This window comes from Drosophila guanche, unplaced genomic scaffold (assembly GCF_900245975.1).
Source record: "Drosophila guanche unplaced genomic scaffold, DGUA_6, whole genome shotgun sequence".
Classification (NCBI taxonomy): Eukaryota; Metazoa; Arthropoda; class Insecta; order Diptera; family Drosophilidae; genus Drosophila; species Drosophila guanche.
Window position 1 is genome coordinate 4057145 of NW_022995751.1, and position 26468 is coordinate 4083612.

Here is a 26468-nt window from a genome sequence, read left to right on the forward strand (position 1 = left end):
TTCTTTTTTGGTATATATTTTTACATATATATATAAATCTATATATATGCTTGGGTGTATAGGGTTCTTTTTGTTTTTTGTTTTTTTTCCATACGCATATATACGTTAATTAATTAATTATAATATGTGTGTGGGAGTGTGTGTGTTTGGTTTATTGTTGGTTGCTCTTGCAGTTGCGTTGCTGTTGTCGTTACGGATTTTTCATTTGCAATGTGTAATATGTAATTTATTTGATTTATATATGTATATACGACGAGTATATGCATATAGTTGTGTGTGTATACATAATTTTAAATTATTTTTGTTGTTGCCGTTGCTGTTGTTGCTGCAGCATTACAGATACTTGTACTCCTGCGTTCATCTCTGTGTGGTGTGGTGTGGCGTGGCGTGGCGTGTATCTGTATCTCTCGGATGTTCATATCTGTGTGTGTCTGACATTGTTGCTAAAGTTGCAGTTGTAGCTGTTACTTTTGTTGTTGTTATTGCTGTTGCTGTTGCTGTTGCTGCTGTCATTGCGGTTGTCGGCGCCACCTTTTAATGGTATCCATTTGTAAATGCCGCAGGAATTAGTGGTCCCTGTAAATAAACGTTTCGTGGAGAACAAAACAAGCAAACACCAAAAATTATTCAAATAAAATGCAATTTCTATGTATCTGCACATCTACGCAGACACACACACACAAATACATGTATGTATGTATATGTACGAGTAAATATATGTATAGTAAATATATAGAAAGTAAACATTTATCGGTAGTTTGTTAGGCATAAATACATACATAAAAATATGCATTTAATATAGAAAATATTACAAGTGAAAAGTTATTGGAAGTAGACAAAAATATTCGATTGTTCAACAAATAAAATGCCCAAAATGCTGATAGCAGAGGTTTGATAAGAGACGAGACGAAAGACCCCACTTGAGTGCCCTTTCTATCAATGCAAATGGAATGCAAAGTTTTACTTGGGATTATTTTGTATTGGTTTTCCATAACTGAATTAAAAGACAGACTGATTCGGACAGTCGAAAAAGAATATCTTTAATGGCTACAAATGAAGCAGAATTTATCGATGAGCACAGATGGCCTTCACTTGTGAATGTAAAACCATTAAATATTGAAATAGAATTATAAATATCCATCTATCTGTCTCTATATAAACCTCGCCGTCAGTCATGGCTAATAGATATGTTTTTGGATATGATTTAAGTATTTTTTTGCTCTTGGGGGAGGAATATGGAATATGGTTTGAAGGTAGGAAACATTGAAGTACTGAATTATTCATATAATACATTTTGTATACATATAATATGGTGTACAGTTAATAAATCAAAAGACTTTTAATTGGAAAACGGCCTAGAAAACTGTGCTGATGACGTGCATACATATTATTTTTATTACGTTCATTTATTGTTTGGTTTTTAATTATAACAATTATTATTTTAAAAGTTCAAAATGAAACATATATTTTTGGATCGACTATTTTTGGTTGAAGTTTAAAGAAATTTTGTATGGTTAATAATTGAAATTGTTTAGTTGAAACAAACAAAAAAAAAGAGAAGAGAACACGCTGTATTTTGTTGGTGTGCCTACCTTGTGCAACTGCGTTTGTTTTTATTTTATACTCTTATTATTTCTGTTTTGTTTTTGCGTTTGCTTTTGCTCTTGCTTTCGTTTATTATTATTATTATATCTTTTTGTTGTTTTTGTTGCATATATATATATATGTATTTATATATATTCTCGATTTAAATATATAATTGTTTGCTTTACTTTTGCGTTACTTTTGTTTTGTTTCTTTTTGCGTTTATATTTTTGGGTTTTCAGTCTTTTATATATTAGCCATCGCAAAGTTCAACGAATAAATCTGTACGAAATGAAAGAGAAATACATACAATATATATAGAAGGATAACGCATTTGTTGTTGTTTTTTTTATAACTCTACATCGGTGGTCGCTCTTTATCGCTACGGTGTCGGGGACGGATGTGATTGTGTGTGTGTGTGTGTGTGTGTTTCGGTGTGTGTATAAAGTTTAAAGCAATATCATTGAACAGAACAATTAAACGATGAGTAAGTAGAATTTGGATATTTCCCATCGCGCCCTGACTTCTCCCGCGTGGCCAACTATCTCACCATGGCTAATCCGAAGTCCAAAGGATTTGTCTTCAGTCTTTGGGCTTCAGATTTGCATATTTTTCTAATAACTGTCACTGTGTCTGGGGCTGGACTGGGCTGCACTTACCGGGCTGTAGTTCAACGGGGCTCGGCTGACGGCGATGGGGAAGCCGGATGGCTGCGGACTGGTGGCCTGCACATAGCCCACATTGTCGGCACCGGCCGAGCTGTACATGTCAATGGTTGGTCCCGGCGAGTTGGTGGATGGGAACCCCTGCCTATTGGCCGTGCCAGCGGCTGCAGCATGCGGCGATGCCGATGGCCCAAAGCTATGAGCAGCCGCGGCAGCTGCCTGATAGTTGTTCATCACTAGAGGATGAGGAGAGAGAGAGAGAGAGAGAGAGAGAGGTGGAGATGTGTTTAATTGTTGGCGCCTTTGCTCATCAGTTATCTACTTACCTGACAACGCCTGGGTCAGCAGCGGTGTATTGTTGTTGGGTGTCAGCTGCCCATTGGTTAGATCAACTGCAAGTGGCAGAAGGGTAGACGCGACATTAGTGGGGAGTGCACACGGTAGGGCGGGGCGGGGGACAGAGCTAAGAGTTAGGGGTTGGGGCTGAGTATATGTAGGCAGTGCCCAAGACAAGAGTATACAATACACGAAAGATAATCTACAGGTCACGAAGTAGGAACAGGAGTATACAAGTATGGAGTGAGAGAGAGAGAGTACGAGAGTATATGCGTTTCTTATAAGTATATAGTGGGTACATATGGTTATAGCGGTTACAAACGAGTACAAGTACGAGTACGAGTACGAGTTCTGTGTGTGCTTGTGCCAAGAAAGTAAGCAATCAAAAGCGAAAGTAAAGAGACACTAACTAAGTAGTCCCGGAACAACTACACGTCAAACACAAACAAAAGAACAGAAGAACCAAAGAGTAAAAGATACATACAGATACACGAGTATAACGGAAAGGGAGGGTGGGGGGTTGTGGAGAAACGCTAACTGGAACGCAGGTTATGAAAACACAAAACTGCTCGGTTATTAAACGAGCATTGCATTGGTTAGCAGAGGGGCGGGGAGGGGTTACGGTTACGGTTTTCCACTCTGGCTGTCTTCCATGATGACAAAACAAAGCCCAAAGCCAGAATAAACCAAACCAAACCAAACCAATCCTATCCCATCAAAACCTATCCGGAGCCATCGAAAAACCCGTCCAAACCGAGCCAAACTCAGTTAGTTCGCTTGGTTTGGCCCGTGATGTGCCCTTTCCTTTGGGCGCTTCTCCTCTCTTGTTAACGCGCGCTCTTCCTTTTTTTTTTGTTGGCCCTGTTTTTCGTGTTTTTTCTTTTCCCCCTAGATATAGCCATGGCCATAGCTATTACTGTTGTTCCCTTGTTATGGCCACAGCTGCTGCAGCAAGTAAAAATACGCCAACGCCAATATTGAAATGACAACCGAATGCGAATGCGAATACGAATGGTGAATGAATGGTGAATGGGGTGAGGTTGCGGATGCGACGACTGTGAATGTGAATGAAGGACGAACGGGGTTTGGTCTAGTTCTGGACTATCTTTTTTTCGGGCTACCCTGATGTTTCTGGTTCTGATTCTGCTCCTGCTGCTGCTGCTGCTGGTATAGTCCCTGACAAGACTCTCACACATCAGCCCCAATGACATGCCCCATTCCAAGAGGGGTAGCGGTGGGGAGGCGGAATACATACGAGTATGAATGAGGGAAAGCGAAAAAAGATTGGATAACGGGTAACGGGTTAAGGATGGATGAGACGGAGGGAAGCGACGATGTTGCATTTCCTGCGGAAACACAAAAATTGATGTAACGTAACGTGATGTAACGTAACGAGGCATGGCCGTGACTCGTCGTCGGTTGCCTCACACTCCACTCCACCCTACACTCCTCTCTCTCCCAGCTTATCCCCCTGCTGTTTCTGTTGTGCGTTTTATGGCGCCAATCAACTTTGGCTTACGTTTAGTTTACGTTTTTGCGAGCGCCATGTTGTTTTCATTAGAGTCTGGCAATGCCACAAAGAAACAGCAGCAAAAGCAGTGACAGCAACAGCAGCGGAAAAGCAGCGGAAAGGAGTAGAGCGAAAACAGCAGAAATAACCCGTTGAAGCAGCAACAGCAGTTGCAGCAACAGCAACAGTAACTGTAACTGTAACCGTAACCGTAACCGTTTCTTTTCTAAATAAATAACTTATTTAGTACGGGGATTTTTTGCTTCAGTTGTTTGTTTGGCATTGAATGAAATGCGTTTCCGCTGGTGGAATCCCCGACAATTGTACGCTTCTGTGGTGTCGAAAAAACAACTGTTTCTGCTTACAGCTGCCGACCTGGCAACCCTATATTTTTTCCCCCCCCCCACAGGACACACGCTTCAATTGAGACATTTGTGCAAACAAAATTGGTTAAAGGAAGACATTTACATGATCAGCGGGCGAATGCTACACAATTGTTGCTGATATAATTCAGCTGAGTGTTACATTAAGATTCGAATACATATGATTACTACAATTTTGTGTGGTTATATGTTTGATTATTCAGTTACAATTCGTTATGTTACTACAGCTAATGAGAGTGGGTTACACATGATACCTTTTCCAATAGCAAATTCTATATTTATTTATAGTCCAGCTATAATCGTTGTAGTCTTGTTTTGTGTGTAATGTGTGAAATGTTCCATAAACTGAGGCAAAACGAAGAAGAAAAAAAACTCCACATAAATACGAGTATACGTATGTTTTTTTTTTGTTACTCCATGTTTGGGAGGAGACTACGACTGCCGCCAATCGATGTTGATGGGGGACAGTTTACAATTTGTTTTTATTAGGTTTTTATTAGGCTGTTGTTGCTAAAACTTTTGCTATCATCAACTAACAGTTTACATAATACATAAAGTCAAGTTAATAATCATAGGATGCGAAAACTTCTTTCGGAACGGTTATAGGTTCAATATATATTGTACATACTATATGATATATAGAGATATATGTTTGTAATGTAATGTATGTATATAAAAAGAGTAAGTAAATGCTGGTATGGTACGATTATGCATTGAAATTATAAGACGACCATTAGCTGACCTTGTTGAGTGTGTGTCGAAGAGTGTTGTTGTTCGGTTAGATGTTGCTCTTGATGTTGCAAGTTGTTTGCTGGCTTTGCCTTCAGCCCGTGGCCTGCTGCGGATGTTGTCGTTGCCAAGTTGCTGTCAGGTCTAAAGCGCACACGCCCCGCTGGCCACTTTGTCACTATCTCCCTCTCTCTCTCTCTCTCTCTGCCTGTCTCTCCGTCGAAACCATTCAAGAAATTTGCCTTCGAAAATGCTAATAATACCCAGAGAGTCTCTGACAAGAGCCAGAGACCGACCGAACGAACAGAGACAAAGTCAAATGCAAATGCAAATGCCCTGCAGCCCGGAAAGGATAGACTTTGCTTTGGGTTTTTGTGTTTTTTTTTTCTTTTTTTGGTTTCGGCTTTTGTTCCGCATTTATTAGATTTTATTTTCGCTTTATTTATCTTAGTTTTTGTGCATTTATTTAGTTAATAACTTTTCGGTTTTCCATTTTGCAAGCAATTTTCAATACTGCGTTTGGCAAATGGTTTTTCTTTTTCTTTTGTTCTCGTTTGAAGCGTTTTCTTATAAATCACAGTATATGCGTGTAAAATACATATAGTAGGTATGCAAGTGTGTGTATTTGTGGGATGTGTGTGTCAGTGTGTGCTATATAGGGTGTGTGTGTGTGTGTGTGTAAATATATAACTCGAAAGCGCCTTATAATGTTTAGTTGCAAGCAGCACCCTCAAAGCACTTGGGGCCACCAACTGCCAGCCATGTGCCCAGAATGTGTGGCCATGTGGCAGCAGGTGGCGATAATTGCATTCAATTAACTAAGTAACAGCTTATCAATCTATCAATTTATAGATTTAGTTATAGATTGATCATTCATTAAGGTATGCCATAACTAGATTCGAACGTCGAATGGGTTTTTCTTTTCACTTTTTGGTTTGCATGTGGGAGAGAACCATTGAAAAATTGCAATTTTTCATCAACTTAAAGAGAGAGATTTTTGTTGTTGTTGTTGTTGTTTGTGTTTCGTTTCATTTTTCGTTTTTCGTTTCGTTTTGTTGCTCTTCGAAAATGGATGGACATTAATATTGTATTTATCGTTAAGTATTGTACAAATCAAATTGATTCACGCCGATTCACTCGTCGAATGCTTAATTTGTAAACCCTCGAATATTAAATACGTGTATATATGTATAAATAGTCATGTATATAGATATAGGTATAGTATATAGTATATAATAATGTCTATATTTTTAATAAAGAAATTTCCAAAAATTTCGCTTGATTTTTGTTGTTTTGCTGTGGCCAAACATTTCTTTCTTTTGCTTTTTCTTCGATTTTTGTTTGTTGATTTTTTAGCGATGCACCGATGAAGGAAGGAATTTTCATAGTTGATTCTCTTAAAGGCTTTCAATTCGTACAATATGTGGGGGTGGCCAAATGCGGTTTGTTGCTAATATTACGAAACGGAATAATACAACAACGGATAATGGGCAAATGGATAAATGGACAAATCTACTAATTAATGAACTTTTTGCCATGGCAAAAATCTCTGCGCACGTTTGCTAATTATCTCTAAAAACTCATGGGAACCACCAATATATATATATATATATGTATCTACATTTATGTATGTAGACCGACAACAGAAGCGGAAGCTCCAGCTAAAACTGAAACTAAAATAGAAACAAAAAAAACTGAAAATCAGTAGAGGAAAATGGGGTATGGAAATTGCAAAAAAAAAAAACAAAACGAAACTCAAACAACAACAAAAGCCAGAGTAAATATCATACATAATATGCAGCAAATTAATTAAAGGATAATAATGGCACTACATGTGTGACAGGCCTGCTAAAATTTGTCGTTATCTAAATGTTATTCCATGTGCATTTTATTTCGGAATTCCAAATTGTTGCTGCCGCTGCTGTTGCTCCAATTGTGGGAAGCAGCAACTAATTTATGCATAGTACAAACGTATACAAGGAGGAAGGACTACAAATGAAATTTGCATTTAGATGCTACGGTAAAATAGTTTTATAAATATTAAATGTATGTCGGGGGGAATGGGATGGGATGGAATGACTCTGAATGGGGATGCGATAGGAGTACAAATGCGAGAATTGTCGCACAAATGGGAGCAGTAATAGCAGCAGTACTGGGACCAGGTCAAAGGGTACAAATGTACGAGAGATTCGTGTGTGATTATAGTTGGCTATCGTATATACGCAGTTACTGTAGATAAGTATATTTCAGATATTTCTAGGGTTATCTCTAGTTGGTGTCTCTATAGAGCGATATACGAGTATAGGCGATACAGTGTGGTACGTATACATGGTTATATGTCTGTTTATGTGATTATGTTTGCCTAAAGATCTAAGCCTAAGCGATGCTACACGGTTATAGTAGATACTTTCGTTCACATTGGCTATAGAACTGCGCTAAGAGGTTGCAGGCTAACCCTCTACATCATACGTATTTCTGTATGAGTATTGTGATACGTGGATAACGCTAGTTACTACTTAGGGATTCCAGCTAATACTGATTCGATATGGGGAGTAAGTGGAACGAGAAAGTGGCTATAATGTCAGCTATTTGTGGCTGCTAATTGTGTGTCCAGCCATAAGACTGCAGCTCTAAGTGTTTGTGTGTGAGGATTACATGGATTCTCTTCGAATCTCTGGTTAGTTTTCGTTTCGAGTTTAAGGCTCATTTCATCATGTTCTGGATGCGGTTATCGGCTGGTTGTAGTTTTCAGTTTTCAGTTGTTACTCGTACCATTACCGTAGACATATGGGGCTAAACTATGGCTGTTTGTGGCACTTGCGGCACTTGCTGTTGCTGTTGCAGTTGCAGTTGCAGTTTGCTGTTGTGGTTGTTATTGATTGCTGTACCTACTTGTCACTTGTACAAATGATTTATTTGGATAGCGTGTCGTTGTCGTGGAGACCCGAGGAGAAAGAGGCAAAAATGGCAATGAGAATCGAAATGTAAACATCAAAAACTTTTGCAGGGCCTTGTTGTCTGCTTCTCTGGCTATCTCTCTGTGTGTCGCTCGATTCATTGTCAGACTCGATTCAGCTCTTAGAAATTTATGTTGCCCAGAAACTGTGACTTGATGGCCGCCGAGCGGGCTGTCAGCGCTGTGGCAAGTGGCAGGGCCAGCGCCTGTTGATGATATCCCGACTGGGGTGGGCCATGAGCGGCGGCGGCAGCCGCCGAAGCACCACCAACAGCAGAGGCACCGCCCGGAGCGGCTCTGCTGCGGCCCGGTGTCGCGCTACATGCGGCACCATAACTCCTACCGATGCCGCAAATGGTCAAGCCTACAAAATCATACGAGATACAATATAGATAGAGAGAGAGAGAGATTCAGATGGAGAGAGAGAGAGAGAGAGAGAGAGACACACGCTAGAGCTGCAAAACTATCGATCGAAAGAGGATTGGGGCAGACGCTTCGAATTGGAAACCTAATCTAAGAGAAACCAAAAAACAAAACAATGGAGAGAATTGTTTGCATCGATTGTTTTACAGCTCTAACACACGCAATGGGTTCGCATGGGGCAATGGCTGGTGGGGGTTAGATCTGGTCGGGTATCGGGATCAGGTATCAGGTTATATTTAGAGACATGTATCAGCTAGAAGCCCTAGTAGCCACGTGTTCTGTAGTTAGCTCTCTGTGTGTGATCTGTGATCTTTGTGAATGTTGCAAATGATAAACGCAAGGCCAAGCACAGGAGATTTGCGCGCAAGGAATCGATTCTAAAGGGGAAAATTCTATACCAAATCGAAATGGATGGGGAAATATCTGATTCAATGTGTGTTTGTGTGTGAGGTAAGTGTGTAATCTTCTATTTGTGCATTGATATGACGAAGGCTTTGAGGCTTTAGCAAAAAAATGATTTCATTTATTGATCGTGATCGTGAGTAATACTCGATAAATAGTCATTTCAGCTGTGGTTGATTCGATTATCCCAGATCCCAGATACACCAGCACTTGGGGGATCCCTAGGAGGAGCCATTGGTGGGTGCCACCAGGTAATCACCAATCAGTATACGATTCTCCGGCATTACGCCCATTACACCGGCTGCAAAGCAAATATACAAAATTAAGAAGTAAGGAAACAGAAACAGAAACAGAAACACAACAAACTCAAAGAAAAGTAACAGAAATGTTTGATTTACTGACTGACTGACTGAGTGGGCTGATTGGCTGATTGGTGATTTGAGTGGATGATGGAACACAGAAACACGAATCGAATCGAATCGAACGAACGCAAGCGTCGAGGGCAAACAAATCATCATAATCAGTGCTGGAGGCGAGTTAGTAGTAATGCTAATGAGAGGGCGCTGGATGGGGTGTTTGTGTACCTACAAATATGTGTGTGTGTGTGTGTGTGTGTGTGTATGTGTGTGTGGTGGGGTGTTGTACGCACATATACGAGAGCATGAATGAACGGAACTTACCAGTTGGATAGGGGAGTCCAAAGGAGGGATAACCCGAATAACCGCGACCAGCGGCATAGGCAGCATAAGCAGCTGCCGGAAAGCCTGCGATGAAGAGAATAAAGAATCGATTAAGATCAAAAAATATAAATCATACTTGGTTATAATTACCTTCGGGCAATGTCCCCAGACCCCACATGATGTTATCTAAAAAGGTGGATTATAAAAAGAGATCAAATTACTAACATTCAGTCGTTACAATATCAAAAAGTATTAGAACTAATTGTTTGGAAACGAAAGAGAGTATCGAGATTATATCAGATATATAGTAGTGTGTAGGACTAATTGTTATAAACTATATATATATATATGAAGAAAGAATGTTTTACTATTATGTAGATCGGTATTAGATTAGTGTTTTTGTTAGTATTTCGATTCTGGTGTACTTAGAGTTCTATGCTATAAAATATTATGTGTAATTTGGCAACTAAGAAACAGCATCGATGAATCGATCGATCGATTGTTCCACTATATGTACTAGTTGTATGTGTTAAATGTGTGTGTGTAGAGTTCTAAGATATCTAGAGATTCCCTCCCTCCCGATTTGTGGTTCTCTTTTTGTTTGCAATAACAGCCTTGTTTTGAGCTATTTAAAGTTACATATAGTATAAATAGAGTCAGAGTTACATTTTGATCGATATGACACACAATTCTAAACACTTATTAGATATAATGTTATCTAAGACATTTAATGGCTATGCTATGAGTATAAATTTTAAATATTTTCGCTAATTCACTGCTTAATATACGAGTACGTACGAGTACGAGTACGAATAGATATTTGTTTAAATATATTTAGAATAAATATCCGTTGCGGGGGCAATTCTAAGGGCCTGTGACAGTGCATTTCTACGAAAATGCCACACGCCAGCAGGCCATTGCCCCGCACAAGCGGCTAAGGATAAAGGATTAAATCGAAATTGAAATCAAATCAAGAGAATTCATAACTATAATCACACACAAAATAACTAAATATATATGGGCTAGAGAATTTGCTACAAATCAAGATTAGGGTGGGTTGGGGATGGAGAATATAAAAAAGAGGTTGACATCTATATTAGGAGGGAAATATTTTTGTAAGAAATATGTATAAATTTTGCTTTGGCCTGGCATCGCTTTCCTCCAAACTTCAATCATCAAATGTTCACTTCTACGACTTTTGCTCTCCTTGCTCTTCTCTCATTCGTTCATCTTTGGCATCAGTGCGTTGACGGATGGCTGGTTTCCGTTTCCGGTTTGTTTGCTTGTTTGCCAGTTAGTTTGTTGTCGTTTTTGTTGCTTTGTTGATTTGTTTTGTGGCAACTTAGGCTAAGATTACAATGGATATAACGTCAAGTACAACGTTGTACGAGTACAAACTAGAATTCTGAACTTGAGCAGCGCTTAATGCGCTTATCGTAATGCAATATGTATAAATGTAGTACGAGTATGTAGAATATATGTAAGTATGTATGCGCTTCTGTAGGTATGTATATACGAGTAATAAATAGCTAGTTTCATGTTTAGTCAAATATTAATGGCTATATATGCAAGACAAGTACAGTATCTACATACAGCATGTCTGTATGTCTGCTCTGATATGTGGATGTGGGAGTCAAAGTACAAGAAGATGCCTGTCTGTCTGTCTGCCTGCACGGTAAGTTGGCTAAGGTTGCCCTGTTATTGCGACCCCCAACTGTCGGTGCTGTAATTTGGGCAAACGGCACAGCAGGAGCTCCTGTAATTGGGCATCCATTATCCATGATCCATTTTACCAAATTACACACTGACAGCTGTCCTAAAGGCCACAACAAATGGGCATCATAACTCCACCATTCCATCATTCACTTTTCAAACTATCATACAATACATTTGATTTATGTAAATATGTATGTACGAATATGTAAGCATGTATGTAGATACTTTCATTTCTAATACCTTTACCGATACTTGCTCTTGGTGTTGCTCTTTCTTATTCGCTAATTTGAGATACATTTGCTAAGTTTCAATTCGATTCAAATCCGATTTGTTGTTGAACTTAAATGTTCATTTTGCATTTGATTTTTGCCACTAGAGAGTAGGACTTTGGGTTACACTTTAGAAGAGCTATTGATATGAGAGATACGTTTGATGTACAAGAAATATATCCAGTTAAAACATAAATGAGGCGCCGATTTGCAACATTTGTTCCTGCTGTTTGCTTCGCTTTGGTTTTTGGGTTTAATTTTTACATTCATGTGGGTTTTGGGGGGGCTGGCTCTTAAGTGTCTAAGACATACATATGTTACATGATCGCCCTCTAAGGTCTAAGGTTTGCTTCAGGATTGCCTAGCAGCAATCTGCGCACATCTAAGCAGGCCTATCTAGGACCTGCACTTAGCCTAGAATACTTAGAATCTTAAGCTAGTTCGAGTAACTTCGGTTCTCTTAGGATCTAATCGAAAGAAAACGTGTAGAATGCGCGCTAGTTAAGTTAGTTAGTTAGTTAAGTAATTAGTTAATTGGTTCGCTTAGACACACACTCAAAAGATACGTTTATGGTTACATGGCTAAGAAATTGTTACACGTAATCCTAGGCCTAGGCTTAAGGGCGTTGCATACAAGCGCCGCTCTAATCATATTTTTTGGACATTGAGACGGAATGAGAGTTCATATATATATATAAAGATATATATGTATATATGTGTGTGTATATGGTATATAAATATATATCAATGTGTGTGTGTGTGTCGGTGTGTAGGTGTGTGCGCTACGAAAAGCTTGGAAATCCAATTGGAATCAGATTTGTTAGCAATTCTTTAGTGAATCATTTCCACGTCTCACTGCTGCCTGGGCGGTCACATGCCGGGCAGCTGGTAGAGCGAAGCTGCAGCCGCCGCAGCCGAATTGGCGCCCGACATCTCCAGGCCGCCCGGCATCGCCAGCAGCTCGCTGAGCGGATAGTGGGCGGCCGCCAGCGCCGCGTTCTGACGCAGCTGCGCCTGCTGGGCCACGGCTGCGGCCGCTGCCGCTGCGGGGGTGTTGGCCGCCGCCGACAGAGCGCTGAGCGTGGCGCCGGGCGCTCCTCGGAGACCGCTGCTCACTGCGGCAGCGGCCAGAAGCCGCTTGTAGCCCATCACGGCAGCAGCGTCCGCATAGAGAGAGTTGGCCAAGGCGGCATTGTTCTGGCTGGCATTCGCCGCCGCTGCGTACTGCAGCAGAGAGGGGCCACCCGTGGGGGCGGAGTTCGAAAGGGGCATGAGCGAGGGCGTGGCGCCAGCAGCAGCGGCCACCGCTTGAGCGAGACTTTGCTGCTGCTGCTGCTGTTGTTGTTGTTGTTGCTGCTGGTGGGCGGCGACGGCAACCGCCTGTTGCTGCTGCTGCACCGCTTGCTGTTGCTGTTGCTGCTGGTTGACAGCCGCAGCAGCGAGTGCGGCCGCTGAGAGGTGCGCGGGCAGCGGATAGGGGGAGTAACGCAGCGAGGCGGCGGCTGCCGCTGCGCCCAGCAGCTGATGGTGGGGATGGTGTGCGTGTGAGTGTGTGTGTGGGTGTGTGTGTTGTTGTGTCTGTGAGTGTTGCTGTTGTTGTTGTTGCTGCTGGTGGTGGTGGTGCTGCTGCTGCTGATGCTGCTGCTGCAGCACGGAGGCGGCAGCGGCTAAACTACTTGGCAGCAGGCCAGCAGCGGACGAGGCCGCCGCCGCCGCTGCCGCTGCCGCCGCCTGATTGGCGTGGCTGCCCCAGACTACCAACTCACCGTAAGCAGAACGGCCGGCCGCACGAGTCTTGGCCAGGTTGGCCGGCAGCATCACTTCCTTTGGCTGCGCCTTCTTGCACTCGACCTGCAGAGAGAAAAGAGGGAGATGGAGAGCGGGAGGGGAGCGGGTAAAGCGGGGTTGTTGTTGTGGAGTTAGTAACTGGGATTCATGGCGCTACGCTCGACTTACCATTTTGTTGTTTATCTCATGGAAATGAATTTCGCAAACTTTGTCTACCACATCTTCGCTTTGAAATGTAACGAAGCCAAAACCTGCAAAAAAGAGAGAGCGAGAGAAACAACAGATAAAAGAAGAACAGCAAAAAGAGCGATGGATGGAGCGAGGAGTGTGCCGGGGGGTGGGGAGGGGGGGGGTAAGCAGAGTGGGCAAGCAACAAAAACAACAGCAAAAAGTTAAAGTGCTGCAAAAATTGAACGAAATATGCTTTTGTGTGTGTGCGGAGCGGAGCGGCTAAATAATTTACTCAAGTGTCGAGACTCCGAGACACAGGCTGGCTGATGCCGGCGCCCTCGGGCCACTCTTCTACGCTCTCTTCGCTTTCCCCCTCCCTCCTATCCGCCCATCCTTAGTCTGTCCTCAGGCTGACCTCAATATGCATCCCCTGCAGGGACTCAAGTGGCGGCTGGGCGAGTAATTCAAACACTGGACGCTCGGCTCTGCTCTGGCTCTGCTCTAGCTCTGCTCCGGGTTTACATAATAAACTTTGCCAGCGGACAAAACTCTGCTCTCCCCTCTCCCCACGCTTCCCTCTTGGGTTGGGAAGAGCCTAATAACTTTGTCCTAATGGCTGGCTGGCCCAGCAGTGTTCCCCCAACAGTTCTGGCAGTTCAGCTATTTTTGATATCCTCAAATTAGAGGCTGACGAAGAACTTAAATTCCATTCCATGGAATCCCAAAGTCATTCCAGTGGGAGCAGGGGCAGGGGCAGGGGCAGCATTGGCAAAGGATTTATTGCTGCTTAATTGCATTTCTTCTGTTTGTTAAACTTGCAAAATTGTATACTCCCCCCCGAGTGTAGAGTGCCCAAAAGTTTTTGTTTATCGGATCGTGGCATATGATATTATCTTCTAGTATTCTCCTGTGGCTCTTCCCTTGAGGCGTTCCACCAATTTGGTCTTATCGGAGGTTTTCAATTAGCGCAATTGTCTGAGATTTCACATGGTCGAAGGCAAAGGACTGCTCCTGCTCCTACTTCTCCTCTTCTCTGTCGCTCTCTCTCTCTCTCTCTCTCTCTCTCTCTCTTTCTGTGCAATTAGCAAGGCCAAGTGCAGACACCTGATGCCCCCGGAAAGCCCCTATAACAGTGTCTGCTGCTCCCCCTCTCTCTCTCTCGCTGTGTGTTTGCCTTTGGTATGCGGGCGTACAGGGCGTGGCTGGGGCGTAACTGACAAATTAGTTGAAACAAGTAACAGTAAACACGCAGGCTTATTAGCGACATGTGCCTGGAAGGAGTAGAAAGCCAGAGCCAGAAGAGGCTTCACATTGCCCCAAGCTTTCAGCTCCAAGCTTCTGGCGTGCTGGCTGGCTGCTTCCTGCTTGTCTCTATCCTTCCCTTTGGAGTGTGTTTGTATTTGTTTTAATTATATAAAATTAGCGCACGTTGCAAGTTGCACGTAAAGCTGCCACTTCTGTGTTTTCCTGCTGCCTTTGCCTGTGCCTTGGTCTGCCTTCTGCTACTTTTTCGCCTTGGGCCACTCATAAATCAGCCGTGGAACAAATGAAGCCAGCAATTTTTTGGCTCTCCCAACCTCCCCACCTCCCGCACCCACCACCACCCCACACGTAACTCAATCAAAAATGTATCTTCTGGATGTACAAATGCGCCCTGGCAGCTTGAGGAATGTTCGGTCCGTTTGCCTCGTTGTCTAGTTAATTCTGCGGCTGCCTCTCCGGCTCAGAGCTCATGTTTGAGCCTGGTTCTCGCTCGGATGGTCGGTCTGTGGTAGCTGGGATCTGGGGGCTTCGGTCTGTGGCCCAGTCGCCATTTTTACCTGTCGAAAATTTCCCGCAGGACGACGACGACGACGACGAGGACGCCGATAGCAATGGCAATAGGAGCTGACGATGGTCTTGGCAACTGCAAAAATTGCACACTCATGCATGTTATTGCCAAGAAGAGAACAGGACATAGATATATGTTCCAGGCATAAGCTCTAGCTCTGCTTCTGGCTCTCGCTTTGGTTGCGCCTTTGCAGGGGAAGAGTGCCAGCAGGCAGCAACGTAGGAGCATTGCGCCAGCTGCTGTTATGACTGCGCTGCGCCGGCTTGCCAAAAAGAAAAATTACAAAATTTTCAATTTTAATATTAGTGGCGGATGGCGGATGGCGGCTGGCGGCTGGCGGCTTGCGACGCCAACTGGCAGTTTCTGCTGCTACACCTCCTACTTCCCTCCCCTCTTCTATATTTATCTATTCCACCTTATTTCCATCCACCACTGACTGCTTAGGCGCACGTTGGGCATGTCCTTGGCTTGCCAAATGAAATTCATAGCATAGTTTTGGTGCCCTGCTCCTCCTGCCTTCTGCCTCTTGTAAGCCTGGTGCTGTACAGTACAGCTGGGCTAAGGGCAACATGTGTGGCGGGTCCAAATAATACTAAAACGTGGCCAATGGAGACATCTCATGCTTGGTAGAAAAATCACAGCTCAATCTCTGCCAAAAATATGATTTCATACACACTGAAAGTGAATTCTCTTATAAGTAAGTTTCTTTGTATTCCATTTGCTCCTCCACTTGCGGCAGAGCACTCTTAGCGCATCTCCACTGTAATTGGAATTGCCTTTCCCTGCCGCTGCTGCTGCTATTTTCTGTTATTTCTGTTATTGTTGCCATTGCTTTCAGGGCCTGCTCTGCCTGCCTATATTGTTTTATGGCATATTCATATATTGTTTCCCTATATTTTCAGTTTTTTGCTAGAAGTTCCCATCCATTCCTCATCCATAAACCGATTCGCTTGTATGTAGTTTTTGGGCCAACTGTTTCTGTCGCTTGTTTTTTGGCCTCCTGGGCTGCGTTGCTGCAATTCTCAGTGACCAGGCTTATGTGTGTTCCAATGTCTGTCGTTTTGTCGTATTTGTCTGTCTGTCTCCCTGTCCCTCCGTGTGCCTGTCGCTGGTGCTGCACACATGATTTATGAATGAGTAACAAACTTGCTGCCGTGTAGCCGGAGCAACCGGAGCAACCAGCGACGTCTTTTCCACTTTTCCTTCACGTTCGTTTCTTTTTTTTTTTTTTGTGTCCAACTGCCGCTGCCGCTCGCTGCACCCTCTCCCTCTCCGTTGGCTTCTTTATTATGGTCGTTGGCTTGTTTGTGTGTGCCAGCCAGCACGCTGGCAATTGCCACGTATACGAGGCAGCCCGCTCTTGGATCGATAAAATGCAATTACAGGCATATCGCAAGTGCCAGTAGGCAGGGCAGGGCAGGGCAGGGCAGGGGCAGCTGAAAAGATGGGGCAGCCGGTAGTCCGACGACTCGTGGCAATAAGGTCGTACATCGTCCAACTGTACAAAAAGTCGCCAACGCCATCGCCATTCTCCATTCTCCATTCTAGCTATCGTTGTCCTCGTTCTCGTTCTCGTCCTCGTCCAGGTCCTGGTCGTGGCAATGAAGGCTTCTGCTACAACTAATACCCTTTGATTAACGACACACATATTCTATTGACTTGGGTACGAGGCGGCGGCATGGACGTTGGCCTGTGAAGTTGGGCAGTTGGCTGGCACTGCCACCCAAACAATGCCTGCATATTTCATACCGTGTTCTCCGATCGATGCACGCAATTGCAATTTGCAATGCTGACATGGCCTGCCCCTCTCTCCCTTGCCTTCTCTCCGCTCCGGGCCAAATGAATTGCTCAGCCAATGAGTCGTGTCAATAGCTAAACTGCCGGCCAATGCATTTTTAATTGGCAAATCAGAAAAGTAAGCCGCACCACACACACACACACAGTCGTAGGTCTACGTAGGGCCATACCTGAGTGGAAATTGCCACGGCCACAAAAGTTTCTCATTATTTTTCCTTGTTATAGACCCGAATGGTTGCTTGGTTGGTTGGGTACCCACCTCGTGCCGAGAGTCTAAATCTTTAATGTGATGGCTCCGGGCCGTGGCCCGTGGCCCGTGGTCGTGTGTCCTTCACATTATTTTAAAATGCTTCATATTCGTTTTTATTGGCTGTAGCTACTTCCTTTTCATTCCCATTCTCTTTCTCTTTATTTCCCCTTTTCAAGCCTTCTTTTTTATGTATGTACATATGACTGCATCATCATGCAGTTTCAGCATACTCCAGCGTCCAATTAAGCGAAATGTTCTTCTGCTGGGTTACGTTGCTCTGTTCTGCCCCCGCAACAGCCTCTTCCCCTCTCTCTCTCTCCTCTGGCGCTTATCTGCGATGCGGCGCACTGAAGTGTGGTACAATTTTTTATGGGCCGCGCACAAGCAAAAATCATGTTTTCTTATTCCCGTGTGCGTAATTTGAAGGGCGCAAAAGTGAACAATGTCCGAGAGAGGGAACCGACCCAGCAACCCACCAACTATTGATGCTGTATCTGTGTTCTCTCTGTGCGTGTGTGTGTGCGAGCTAATTACTTTTGACCAAAGAGCAGCAGGAAGTGGGGGAAGCAGTGCTGCTGCACTCACATTGTGGTCTGTGTCTGTGCCTGCTCCCTTCGATTCGAGGTTTGTGCAAAATTGGGCACATCAATCTTAATGCCCCGTGTCTCAGGTTGTAGCCCCCCCCCCACCAGACCCTACACCGCCCCCTATGCTCGTGCGTCGCTGCTGTTCCTGCCCCTGCAACCACTCACAATGGACATGTCAATGGGAGTCAATGGGAGCTGGTCGCAATGCGAAATTCGGGGCGTCATTTAAAACTTTAATAAGCAAAATTGACAAGCGACACAAGGCATCGGACTGTGTACAGGACATGGACACATCCAGGACACATCCAGGACACATCCCGTGGCGCAGCAGGGAGCGAGGGTGAACAGATGAACATCAGGTGGGGACACAGACAGAGATGCTGCTGCTGCTGCTGCTGCTGCAGAGATGGACAAGGCGCAGTCGTGCGCTACAAGTTCGTGTAGCGGATGTACACACTGGAGATTTAAGCTTACTGTCGCTGCTGTTGCTGCCTCTGCCACTGCCACTGCCACTGCCTCACCTGACCTCGCTATGTCTCCGGAACGAGTTGCTGGGGTATGCTGGGCCATCCTCTTATGGCCCTTATATCCGGTTGCATTGGCAGGTAATCTTTTCGGCTGCCTCTACATCCTGTTGCCCTGGCCCTGTCCATTTTAATGCCTTAACAGGGCCCTGAACACCGTTTCGTTTTAAAACCAGATTTAGCCCTTTCCCGTTAGCCCCCAAAAACCTGCAATGGAAAAGCCCTTCATAAGTATCTTTTCCACCGCACAACACACACACACATGAAAGGACACACACATTGCGTATGTGTGTGTGTCTGCTAAGCTCTCTCTCTCCCTCTCTCGCACTTCCGGCTAACGTCGTCTCGGGTTGGGGCCATCATCGTTAAGGACCGGAAACGTTGCTAGCAAATGGGTTGAGGATCCTTCTATGGGGTGGAATATATCGCCAAAAACTCACCTCTGTGCCGATTGGTCTGCTTATCGAACATCAGCATGGCGTCCTCGATCTGCAAAAGAATCAAAAGAGAGCGTTTCGTTAGCTTCAAAGTTGCAATTGTTCGTTGAGTTTTTTCTTAGTTTTTTAGTTCTGCGAGCAACTCAATTAATGGCCTGAAAACTGCTGCTAATTGCACAGTGAGTGCGCACAATGATGGCCCATAGAACGGTCCACCCGCAGCCACCCCATTGAAGAATTCAACCAACCAAACCAAGAGCGAGAGCAAGGGCAAGGGCAAGGGAAAGGGAGAGCGAGCGAGCGAGCGAGGAGACAGCGACAAAGTTTTAGCCATTATGGCGCACAAGAACTTATAATGATAGTTGACTGTCAAACCAGGCAACTAACTAACTAACCAACCAACTAAATAACTAACTGAACGAAACGAAACGGAACGGAACGGACTTCGGTGCGAGCCTCCACTGGCTCATTACTGGCTGGAAATCAGCGAATGATGAACTGACCAGGAGGGACTGAGTAACTGAGGGACACAAACTCGTTTCAGTTGTCATTTGATATTTTAATTGATGGCCTAAATGAATGCAGGATGGAGCTGCTGCCTCTGTCTCGGCTGCCACTGCACTTTTGTCTGCAAATTGGGTATCACATTTTGATTGCATTCCCCTCCACCCCAGCATGGCAGGGAATTTAATTTTGGAATCAATTTAGTTGCCACTTTAATGACGGACATTCGTAGCAATTGTATGTCAAGTATTTTGATCTGAATTGCTATTAAACACAGAAGCCAGACAGCAGCCAGCAGCCAGCAGCCACTGCCTCCTGTAGCTGTGCAAAATCCTTAATAATCCTTTGACAAAAGCATAAAGCAGTCGGCAGGCCTTTTGATTGGCTCTTTCGACAAGACAGAAGACAGTTTTCACCTTCAGTAAGCTTGTTTGGGCTTTGGTCTTTGGCTTTGGCTCCCTGTCTTGTCTGTTGTTGTCTGCCATTCAATATTATAATGTGACAAGTTTTTCATCAGCTACGTCTGCTCCTCCTCTCTATCCTTTGCTGCTAATTGCACATTGCTTGCCAAAGTTTCGCTGCGGCCTTTAATGAGCTCCAAGACCAGCGAAGAAACTGTTGTCGAAGCTCGTGTCGAAGCTGAATCTGACGCTGATGCTTACGCTGACCCCAAACCAAAGCCTGACCCCGGAACTTCAGCTAGAGCGAGTGACGCCCATCCTTGTCCTGCCTTGCTCTGTCCCGCCCTGCCCGCTTATGGGCCATTGATTAAGTTTAATCAATGCGCTTACGGCAACTCCTGCAACGCAACTCCTGTGCACAGTAATTAAAATGCAGCCACGACAACGACAGCAACAGCGAAGGCAACTGCGGCCTTATAAAAATTAATTAAGCTTGCGCCGCGCCGTTTCCCCGCTTGCCAGCCAACTGGTTGTTGTTCGCGCCTTGCGCGCCCTGCAATTCGCAGCTCTTCAAGTGCAGCCGTCGATGCAACCAACTACAACATTGTTTTTCAATTAACAATCAGCAACAATGCCGCAACAATACAAACGGAACAGAGCCCGAACAGCGAAGGTTGCTGCACGCGCCAAATGACACAAAAATTGCCAGCTCAGGTGCCGGAAGGAAGAGGCAGAAGGCAGCAGGCAGCAGGAAGCAGCAGTCAGGCAGTGCCAAGTAGGTGGCAGCTAGCGGTGGCAACTACAATTGCAATTGTTGTTGTTAATTAAGCGGAGGCACACACACACACACACCCAACACACACCGAAACACTGCTCATTGCGGCATCGGCATCACGGCCCAGCCTGTTGTTAATGTTCCCGCCCCAGAACCCACTTGGCCATCGAATGGCTGTCATAATTACACTGCCCTGCCCCAGCCCAGCCCCTACAGCGTCGGGGATCGGATCGCTCGGATCATTATGTTGTTGCCTCCCATCGGTGGTGGGGGCCAGCCGCAAACTTTAATTCTATTAGCAAACGTTAAATGTACACCAGCGAGGCAGGCGGCTGGCTGCCACATAGGAGACAGAGGGGCGTGACAACTGCTGCTGCCACTAACAAGCAGGCGCACGCGGCGGTAATTTTATTTAAATCTGAATTCATTAATTCGTCATAATCCCCAATCATTCGGCCCCCGCCGACCGCTGGCTGCTGCTGGCTGCTGCTGTCGTCGCAGGAGAACTTCAAAAAGCCATCAACGACAGACGTTGCTGCCACAGCAGCAGCCCTCAAGCCCTGCCTCTCCCTCAATCCTCTTTTTCCCAAACCAAAATGCCAGGCCATTCATTTGGCTCATTTTGTGTACAAAAATGCTGCGCTCAGTGGAAATGGCGACGCTTCATTATCGTAATCGTTATATAAAACAGCGGGCAGACTCTGCAGACTCCGCAGACTTCGCAGACTACAATGTCAGACAGAGTCCAGAGTGGTATTCGTGTGTGTGTGTGTGTGTGTGTCTGTAACTGTGTGAGTGTATATGTATTTTATGCGTTTTGTGGCACATTATGTGCCTAGAGTGGCGACTCCTGCCGCCTGCCGCCTGCCTCCTTTGCCTTCTGTGGCTGACATTAATGAATGTTGCCGACAAAAGAGTGCTGCGGGTGATTTTTATTTCGCTGTGTGTCCTCCCCAAAATTAAGGCAAGAACTGCCCCGAAAAATGAGCCCCAAAAGCAGCCATCGATAAGGAAGTTGCTCAAAGAGGAAGATGGATGGCTGGAAGGATGAATGAATGGCAGAGGCAAGCAGCAAAGCAGCAAAGCAGCAAAGCAATTCGGAGGCTGACTGCCTGCAAGTCTGATTTTGATGTAGCGCGAAAGGGTTCGCCCTTTTTTGCGACTACTTTCCCTTGATTTTCGCAACCGAAAAAGGTTTCTTGGCTGTGGCCCTGATTCCCCGATTCTCCCTGCTAAGTGAAACGTTTTAATGAGGCATTTTCATGATTCCCCCTGAATTTTTGCGGCTATTTTTGATGGCCAAAATGGCTTGTTTTTTCCTCCCAGTGTTCTTTATTAAGCAAAAGGGTGGCTTAAGGGTTTTTCTGTTGTTAAACTAAACAATTTTTTGGGTAAATAAAAGCAGCAAAAGCAGCTGCTGAAACTATGAATCAGAATCAGTTGGTTTGGCTTTCAATGTCCCATTTTGTGTGCCGTTTTCGAGGCAAAATCCTGTCTCTGGCCGCCACTTGTTAAAACGTCAGCAAGTTCCCCCTGCCACATGCCACTCCCTCTCGCCTTTTGGTTTTGTTTCAAAGTCCCCAAAGTTCTAACTGGATAATTTGCAGTAATTCATCTTGCTGGCGGTTTTCCCGATTCTCTGCTCGAGTTTTTTTCTTTGGCATTCACTTGGTCTGCTGCCTGCTGCCTGCTGCCGCTGCCGCCACCCCCACTCCGCCCGCTTTTGTATGCCTGCTTGATTGCGACAATTTATACGGCGTGAGGCTTGTCAGGATTTGGTTTTTGGTTGCCATGACGTGGCTGCGGCTGCTTGTAAAATTGAAAAAAGGAATAAGTGGCAGTGGCAGTGGCAGGCAGCAGCTCTTCAAAAATAGTGCCAGAGAGACCCAGAGATAGAGAGAGCGAAATTTAAAGCTGCAAAAGTGAATAGTCATACATCTAATGATAGCTGCCTCCCTCCCTCTCCTTTTGCCAAAAACCCAACCGAAAAAGCACTCGACTGGCTCCCAGCACTTACTTATTTTTCGTTTGTGCAAAAAGGGAGAGAGCGGAGCGGAGCTTGGTGGAGCGTGGAGCAGAGCAAAGTGATGGGAAAAAAGTAAACTTTTGCTAGCTGCTGGACGTGTGCGACTCTCGTCTGTGGCAGGCAGCAGGGACTGGGGGCACGGGGGCACTAGCTTCAGCTTCAACTCGAGAGCTCGTGTCTGGTTCTGTAACTGGGCGGGCCGGGCGGGGGTGGTAACATCTTTCAAAAAACTTTTGGCCAGGCGACAGCAAAAAAACAGCAGCGGCAGAGGCAGCGCCAGAGAGTTCTTATGTACTCCACCCAGTATGTGTGTGTATGTGTGTGTTCCGTGTGTGTGTGTGTGTAAGCACATGACTGCGTGCGGTTGAAATATAGATAAACTTTTTTAAGCTCGTATTTATTACATATTTGGCTGTAAGTAGAATTTAAGTTGCTTTTTGCTTCGCCAACAACAGACATCGACACACCGACACATCGACACACCGACGACAAGCACAGGCACACACTGCGTATGAGTAATGTCCAAGTGCTTACCCCCCCCCTGCCCCCTGCTGCTGCCAATTGCCCTTTTCAACCGCTCACTTTAGCATCTTCTCCCGCTCGCACATGTGTGGCATGCGATCTGCGCTGTTTGTGGTAAATTTGCAATCAAAAACGCATCAATTGATGCCAGCAGAGCGAGAGACAGACACACAGAGGGAGAAGGACACACAGCGCATTAATGAGGCACACTCGTGCATGGCCCAGGCACAGGATATATATTTCAATTAAAAAAGGATTCCATTTATAATCCGCAACTTGATTTGTTATGCCAAAGCACAACAACAACAGCAGGAAGCAGCAGGAAGCAGCAGGAAGCAGCAGCAGCAGACAGGACAAAACCGAGAGAGAAGAGACCAAAACCTCGACATTAGCTGCACGAATGGAGCGCAAGTATGAATATTAAATATTCTTCTATGCACAGGGAGAGACAGAGAGCAATTAAGAGCCTGAGCCAGAGACAGCGACCGACAGTGCAAGAAGGGGACAGATGATGGAAAAACACTTTTGCATAGCTGACAGCCTCCGACTGCCTCTGCCAGCACGGGTTGGCTTAGTAGATCAACTATTAATGCAAAAAAAAGGAAGAGAAACTCAAAATCAAATCAAAGCAAATGAAGGCACGCACCACACACACAAAGGTGACCCATGGCAAAAGGTCAGGGACAATACAAAAGAGTTGAAAATTGCATAAATTTGCTTTGCCACAAAAGCCCTGGCAAAAGCTGAACCGTGCACAGAAACCGAGTTATAATTTGATTGGATTGGCATCTATCGGAGACTCGGAGGCTCCTTAAACTCATGGCTGAGATCTCATTACATCACACACACAGCTTTAAGGTGTTTTATAACCACTCGGACGGTTAGCTTAAACATTTTCAAATTAGTTTTGGTCGTTGCTGGGTTGCTGGGGCCCTGCAGATTATCTCACTTGTCAATTTGCTGGACAAGCAAAGTTTCACCAGGGGCTGTGCACACACACATGCCGCTACTGTTAGCCTGTGCAAAGATAAACTTACATTTTAAGCGTCAATCTCCATTATAACCCTAATGAAAGCAGCTTGTCCATGGCCAGGCACTCACCCACACTCGGACTCTCTCCTTTCCCCCCCCCCCTTTCAGCTCTAGTTCGCTGCTTGCTTTTGGCCTGGCTAAAAACTTGTCATCAGTTTTAATAAGCTGGCCGCAAAAACTTTCTCACTTTTTTTCCAAACAGAACGTGGGGGAGAGCGAGCAAGCAGGAGATTCCTTGAGATTCCTACTAAAATTTAATTAATATCGATTTCGGATTTGAAAAGGTTTTGCCTCTCGACCCAAGCACACACACACACACACACACACACAACTGCGTACGAGGCACATTTTGCGGCAGGCCAAACAACTTCGGAGAGGGTACAAAAAGGGGAAACGCAGCAGCAGCAGCAGCAAAAAAGAGCCCAAGCTAAGAAAAAGATGAAGATGAAGACGCTGGGCACAAAAAGCGAATTGGTGGGCCCACCGCGGGGGCATGTGGCACGAAGCAAATGCGAATTGGGGCCCCTCTCCGCTCCACGGCCATACAAAGATGTTACAAGCTCAGTGGCAGCGCCACTGAAAAACTTTTAATCTTTGCCCAAGCATAAGTAAGATATATGTAGTCGTGTGCGTGTGTGTGTTAGCCATATGTGTTTGTGTGTGTGTGTGTGATTTCAAGAATGGAGCAGCAGCTGCTCAATATTTTTGCAAAGACTTGCCGAGTGGGATTGAGATTTCTAATGGGATTGGTTTTCTGTTTCCATCTACCATTCGCTTGCTCTCTCTTTCTCTCTCTCTCTCTCTCTCTCCCACTCCGCCTCTCCCTCTTTTTTTGCAGTCTTTCTCAGAGTCCTGTGCCTGTGGCAAGCAGTTAAAGTTGCTCTTCGGCCATATAAAACAACTTGCAGAACAATTTTCGTTAATTAAAATATTTTCAATGTGTAGTTATATGCTCGGTCTTGGTCCTGCTTTTGCCCTGAACCCCAGTGTGTCCTGCACAGAGGGCACCCTGGCCATGGCCTCCACTGCCACTGCTGGCTGCTGGCTACTGGCTGCTGGCCCTGGGTCGCCATCGTCGCTGCTAAGGATGCTCGAATTACAAAGCAAATTATAATTTCATGAAAGTTAAACGAGCAACTCTCCAATGCTGCTGCTGCTGCTGCTGCTCCTATAGCTCCTGCTGCTCCTGCTCCTACTTGAGGGTCACTGAGCTGGGTGGGGGATGGGGGGTTTGCTGGGTCTCTGCTGTGGCAGCGTGGGCGTTGCGCACTTGAGTGCAAAGGTGGCCCAGGCCAGGTCGCCGTTGCTGTGCCCGAGATTGGGAATTAAACATGCTGCCAGCCAGTCAGCCAGTCAGCCAGGGAGCGACCAAATGCAAAATATATAAAGAATAAAAAGTGAATTGGGAGCCAGAGCTGAGCTCCTGCTGTGGCTCCAACGGAAGCGCTGGGGCCCCAAAACTCGGCCACCAGCGGCAACAATAAAAAGCGAATTCTTCTTTTTTTTTCTTCTTGTGTGCAAGTGCGAATTTATGTCTTCAATTATTCAACGCCTCATTTGTATGCCCCGCTTCCTCCCTCTCTCTCTCTTTGTGTGTGTGTGTGTGTGTGGGAGCCATGCTAAAATGCCAGCTTGCATTTCCGTTTCCGGCCAGTGGCAGTTTTCAGTGCAGTGTTGGCATTGCCATTGCCATTGCCATCATTGCCACTGCATATGGCTAGGACTGCACATGTGGCATGTCCTCTCCTTTCTGCCACACACCGCCCATCCTTCTACTGCTCCTCCCGCTCTGGCAATTGAAATTTCAACGGGCGCAAAAGTAATTCAATTCAACGCCAGCCCCCGAGATGCAGACCGAGACGGAGACGTCGGCCAGCCTCTGGACCAGGACTCGAGAGTCCTCGCCCTCCTGCTGCTACTCACCCATGCATATCCTTATATAAGTTTTCTCGGGCTCAGGCTTGTCGGCAGATTCCACTTTGAAGGCCCAGAGAACAAAGCATTTAAGAAGTTATTGTCATAAATGTTTGAGTTTTCTGGTTGTTCCATGGCCTGCCCCCCTGTCCCTTAACATGTCTTCACCTCTGACTGGTAAGCCCACTCCTCATGGCACTCCCCCTTGTCCCCTGCCACTCGTTCCGCCCCGCCAAAGACACAAACTTTTATTTAG

At 45.2% G+C, this 26468-nt stretch overlaps 1 protein-coding gene across 7 annotated transcripts in view; it reads right to left on the minus strand.

The window, feature by feature from the left end:
• Window positions 1-313: 313 nt before the first annotated feature.
• LOC117587211 (RNA-binding protein Musashi homolog Rbp6) overlaps window positions 314-26468 on the minus strand; it is a 167398-nt gene continuing 141243 nt past the window's right edge. For 3 of the 7 annotated variants that reach the window (XM_034277761.1, XM_034277765.1, XM_034277766.1), the window contains 8 exons: window positions 19042-19090; window positions 13610-13692; window positions 13420-13504; window positions 9819-9854; window positions 9669-9752; window positions 2576-2641; window positions 2244-2485; window positions 314-576 (listed from right to left, as the gene is read on the minus strand). In XM_034277761.1, coding sequence (XP_034133652.1) covers window positions 535-576; window positions 2244-2485; window positions 2576-2641; window positions 9669-9752; window positions 9819-9854; window positions 13420-13504; window positions 13610-13692; window positions 19042-19090 — 687 coding nt within the window. In that variant the 3' untranslated portion in view covers window positions 314-534. Of the gene's footprint in view, window positions 577-1788; window positions 1867-2243; window positions 2486-2575; window positions 2642-6530; window positions 8528-9084; window positions 9290-9668; window positions 9753-9818; window positions 9855-12508; window positions 13505-13609; window positions 13693-19041; window positions 19091-26468 lie in introns of those variants that run through there. The other 4 variants (XM_034277762.1, XM_034277763.1, XM_034277764.1 and 1 more) reach the window with 4 other exon arrangements.